Below are 5457 nucleotides of genomic sequence, written 5' to 3' on the forward strand. Positions count from 1 at the left end.
CAAGGTGCTGGACTGGATGGGCCATTGGCCTGATCCAACATTGGCTTCTCTTATGTTCTTATGACTCTTGAAAGCTTATATTCTTGAAATCTTGTTGGTCTTTATGGTGCTATTGGACTCAAATTGAGCTCTTCCAGTACAGGCCAGCATGGCTCCCTTTCGAGACTCAAAGGTAGCTGAAGAAGGGGACCTTTGTCTTTCAAAAGCTCATACCCCCAAAATCCTGTTCGCCTCTAAGGTCCTACTGGATTCAAATCGAGCTCTTCCACTGCACACCAGCACGGCTCCCTTTTGAGACTCTAAGGTATCACTGGGAGTACTGTGTTCAGTTTGGGGCAACATAGTTTTAAGAGGAGGAGGAGAGGAGGAGATTGGATTTATACCCCGCCCTTCACTACCCAAAGGTGTCTCAGAGCGGCTTACAAACTCCTTTCCCTTCCCCTCCCCACAACAGACACCCTGTGAGGTAGGTGGGGCTGAGAGAGCTCTTGACAGAAACTGCTCTTTTTCAAGAACAGCTCTTATCAGAACTACGGCTTGCCCAGGGTCATCCAGCCAGGTGCAAGTGGAGGAGTGGGGAATCAAACCCGGTTCTCCCAGATTAGAGTCCGCACACTTAACCACGACACCAAACTGGCTCACTAAAAGGGTGTTGGCAAGCTGGAACTTATCCAGAGGAGGGCAACGGAGATGGTGAGGGGTCTGGGGACCAAGTCCTGTGAGGAAAGGTTGAAGGAGCTGGGTAGGTTTAGCCCAAAGAGTAGAAGACTGAGAGGGACCACCTTGAAGTATTTGAAGGCCTTTCATATAGAGGATGGAGTAGAGTTTGATTTCTGTTGCCCCAGGACCAACATACTGTAATTAAATTAAATTAAAGGAGTTTTTGGCTAAACATTAGAAGAACTTCCTGACAGTTACAGCGGTTCCTCGGTGGAACAGGCTTCCTCGGGAGGTGGTGGGCTCTCCTTCTAAATAAGTAAAATATTAATACCAGGACACTTTCAAATACGTTTTCCCTTACAACAATATTGATCACATTGTGTCAATAAATAAATAAATAAATAAGGTTTTTATACCCGCTCTCTCTACCCTAGGTAGTCTCAAAGCGGCTTAACATCTTCCCTTCCTCTCCCCACAACAGGCACCTTGTGAGGTAGGTGGGGCTGAGAAAGTTTGGAGAGAACTGTGACTGGCCCAAGGTCACCCAGCAGGCTTCATGTGGAGAAGTGAGGAATTGAACCCAGTTCTCTGGATTAAAGGCCGCCGCTCTTAACCACCACACCGCACTGGCTCTCCCCACAACAGACACCTTGTGAAGCAGGTGGGGCTGAGAGAACTCTGAGAGAACCATGACTGGACCCAGGCCCGTAGGTAAGGTGGGGCTCTTGAGGGCTCTGCCCCCTTTCTTAAAGGCACAGCCCCACAAGAATTTCTCCTGTAAATGCTTTTTTCAATCATTTTAAAACATTTTTTAAAAGGTGTGCACTCCTTTAAGCAGAGTGGGGTGCTGTAGTTGACGAATTCCCACACTGAGCAAGGGGGTTGGAGTAGGTGACCTCTAGGTTCCCTTCTAACTCTGTGTCAAGAAATCGGTCTCCTTTAAGAGAGCTTTTCTGTCTAAGTGTTATCTTTCTTGACTATAGAAGTCATCACCCCCACCGGTCGGCTTGTTCTCAGAATTGTTGCTTAGGCTGGCCGGAGTGATTAACTTGCAGCTGCTGAGAACTGTTGTCTAAAGTGCAAATCTCAAAAAAATCTGTCCCACAAGCCACAAAATCCCGGCTCGGGGCGTGACTGGCCCAAGGTCACCCAGCAGGCTTCAAGTGGAGGAGGTGTGGAGAATCAAACTCAGTTCTCCAGAGCAGAGGCCGCCACTGTTAACCACTACACCACACTGGCTCTCGATGGCCACTGGAATTGGCAATGCCCTGAAAGGGTGGATGCTGTGCAATTGATGCTGTTCATTTTTCATAGTGAGGCTCATAGGTTCCCCCCTCTTGCTCGGGAGGTGCCCAGGAGGTGGAATTCTCGCTGTGTGCGCCACAAAGAAGCCGGCCGACCCCCTCCCGCCTTCCCCGCGCCGTGTCTACACTTACTGCCTGTGCATATGCGCCGTACGCTCCAAACTGGATCGCCATGGGGTTGAACATGCCCATCTGCCCCGCCATTTGCTGCATGCGCCTCATGGTGCGCTCCTTGTCCGTGTCGGCAAACTTGACCACCAGGCTCGACGAGGCCCCCTGCAGGAAGGGAAAGGAGAAAAAAACAAGGTAGAAGGAGGGGGAAAGAACTCGCTTGGGATCCATGAGAAGAGAAAAGGGAAATACGCCTTCGGTCTAGGACTGCCAGATCCGGGTGGGGAAACATGTGGAGATTTGGGGGGTGACGCCCGTGGAAGGGTGGGGTTTGAGGAGAGGAGGGGCCTCAGTGTAACATAATGCCATAGATCCTGCCTTCCCAGGCTGTTAGCACCTTCGGGGGAACTGGTATATATCTGTCGTCTGGAGATCAACTGTGATGGCGGGAGATCTCCAGGCTCCGTCTGGAGGTTGGCAACCCTACTTTGGTCCCAACTGCCATGACAAGCGGGACTGCAGGCCGGCTCTGGACCTTAGGGTTGCCAGCCTCCAGGGGAGGCCTGGAGTCCTCCCAGAATTATAACCAATCTCCAGACTACAGGGATAAGAACATAAGAACATAAGAACATAAGAGACGCCTCCCTTGCATATTAGGCGACACACCCCTAAAGTAGTCAATCCCCCAAGAGCTTACAGAGCTCTTCTTACAGGGGCTACTGGAAGCTCTTGGAATATTGGCTACATTAGGGGTGTGTCGCCTAATATGCAAGGGAGTTCCTGCTACAGAAAGAGCCCTCAATTTGAGGGTGGGTGGGTGTTGAAGAGAGAGAGAACTGTCTGAATGTGCCAAGGGGGAGCAGAGGGTGGTGACGTAAACTCCTCTTCTCCCGATATTCTGAGGCTTCTGGAGTCCCCCCCCCCTTTCCTGGGCGACGGGGCGCGGTGGCAGACAGTTCGTGGTGTCAGGCGACCAGCGATAGCGACGAGGGGTCGTCTAGCTCATGTGACACAGTTAGGTTAATCTTTATAAAATCTTTATAAAATATGACATCCTACCTTTACTAATGACTAAGCATTTCACTAGGATTGCATCATCCAGCACTAAACTATAAAGGTTAACCAGACCTACTCAATAGCACTGCTGTTTGCTTGAGGACACTCTACCTCTGACTTAGCCACCCAGGTGCTTTTTGGACCTAAATTGGAAGGTAATCCTGTCCTATTATATAAAAGGGTAGTGGTCTGGCAACGTTCTATGCTTGGATAGCAGGAACTCCTTTGCATATTAGGTGACACACCCCTAATGTAGCCAATCCTCCAAGAGCTTACCGTAGCCCCTGTCAGAAGAGTTCTGTAAACTCTTGGAGGATTGGCTACATTAGGGGTGTATTGCCTAATATCCAAAGGAGTCCCTGCTACAAAAAGAGCCCTATTCTATCCATCTATCCATCTATCCATCCATCCATCCATCCATCCAGGGCTCTTTCTGTAGCAGGGACTCCTTTGCGTATTAGGCGACACACCCCTAAGGTAGCCAATCCTCCAAGAGCTTGCAGTAGCCCCTGTCAGAAGAGTTCTGTAAGCTCTTGGAGGATTGGCTACATTAGGAGTGTGTCGCCTAATATGCAGGGGAGTCCCTGCTACAGAAAGAGCCCTCAATTTGAGGGTGGGTGGGTGTTGGATTCTACAGCACCATATCCCTGCTGAGGTCCATCCCCTCCCCAAGCTCAGCACTCCACAGGTGCCAATCCCAAACATCCAGGAATTTCCCAAACCAGAGTTAGCACCCCAAGTGCTGGTCTCTACTGATCTGAGGCCCAGGGGAGAGAGGGTGGGGTTGGGGGGGGGGAGAAACAGGGAAGAAGCCTAAATCCCTGGAAGGATGGTCATCGTCATCATCATCATTATAACCATCAATTCTTACAACATGCAATCCATTAAACAATAAAAACAGTAGAACCAATTGTCCCGAGGGCGAGCCTCCGCAGGGATAGCCACCGCCGCTCGGGACTCCAACCCAACCAAACACCCCAGCCCCGACCATATCTGCACCTATCAGAGACCGCAGCCACCTTGCCATGCTGGGACCCAGCAGGATGCCCCCAAAGTGGCCGGGTGACGCCATCTGTCACGAGTGGCCGACGCCAAAGGAAAATGCCCTGGGAGGGGGGAAGGAGACCGCGCTGGGCGAGGAAAGATGCTGGGCTGACGCGGCCGTTAGGGCCAGAGGGAGAGAGCCGGAAGGAAGCCACGCCCCAGACTCAACGTCTCGGGATAAGAGGAGAGGGCGGGGCCAAGACAGAGGGTGGTACACAAGGGAGAGCAGGTGGGACGGGATGGGAATTAAAAGGGGAACTCAGACAGAGGGCGAGGAGGATGAGAAAGGCACGAGAGGCGCTGCTGACAGGAGAGAGAGAGAGAGAGAAATGTCTGAACGTGCGAAGGGAGAGTAGAGCGTGGTGACGTAACCTCCTCTCCTCCCGATATTCTGAGGCTTCTGGAGTTCCCCCCCTCTTCCCCGGGCGACAGGGCACGGTGGCAGACAGTTCGTGGCGGCCGGCGGCCAGCGATAGCAACGAGGGGCCGTCTAGGTCATGTGACACCAATAAACCGTCGATGGCAGGATAGACAATATCCACAAGCCTCATGCCTCACATCGGGTGACCATAGGTACTCCAGAAAACGCCAGTACCCAATAATGTTACCTAAAATGGCAAGGCACTGGGGAGGGGGCCATAAACCAAGGAGGCCGGGATAGTTGAACGTCCGCCGCCTCAACCAAAAGCCTGGCAGAACAGGTCCGCTTTACGGGCCCTGCAGAACTGTCATAACGTCATAGAGAGATTTGGTCCACTCCACAGTAAACAATGGCCAAAACACCCCAGCAAATAACAACTGTGTACTGCACAAACCCGCACCAAAGTTAACAAAAAGAGACTTCAACACAAAGTTAATTCAACAAGTCTGGAATAAATATCAACACTTTTGAGGCATGTTTGGTCCAACTTACATAATAGCAACCTTGGTAGGTGCTTTCTAAAGCTTAGGAGACCTGGCCCATATAGAAACTGAATAAAGTTTGCCTGCTAAGAAATTGCAATGAGACTTCCTGTAGTGGCTTTTTGTTCCTGAGGAAGGACCAGAAGTCCGAAACACTGAACAATACCTGGAAAAGTGTTGATATTTATTCCAGACTTCATTGTTTCCCTTTGAGAAATTTCTATTCTGGACTTTGTTCTTTTTCTTTGGGATATTGTGGACTTTTGTATTTTCTTATGATGGATTACATGTGTTGAATTACCTTTGTGTTGAAGTCTCTTTTTGTTAACTTTGGTGCGGGTTTGTGCAGTACACAGTTGTTATTTGCTGGTTTTTTGGC

The 5457-nt window shown here is 50.5% G+C and overlaps 1 protein-coding gene across 1 annotated transcript in view; it reads right to left on the bottom strand.

Moving 5' to 3' along the window:
• The window catches only part of LOC107121345 (CUGBP Elav-like family member 4), a 126586-nt gene that overhangs the window by 69153 nt on the left and 51976 nt on the right, over positions 1-5457 (bottom strand). The window contains exon 4 of the mRNA XM_015424258.1: positions 2097-2240. Coding sequence (XP_015279744.1) covers positions 2097-2240 — 144 coding nt within the window. The remainder of the gene's footprint in view (positions 1-2096; positions 2241-5457) is intronic.

This window comes from Gekko japonicus, unplaced genomic scaffold, assembly GCF_001447785.1.
Source record: "Gekko japonicus isolate JY-2015 unplaced genomic scaffold, Gekko_japonicus_V1.1 scaffold2062, whole genome shotgun sequence".
Lineage (NCBI taxonomy): Eukaryota > Metazoa > Chordata > Lepidosauria > Squamata > Gekkonidae > Gekko > Gekko japonicus.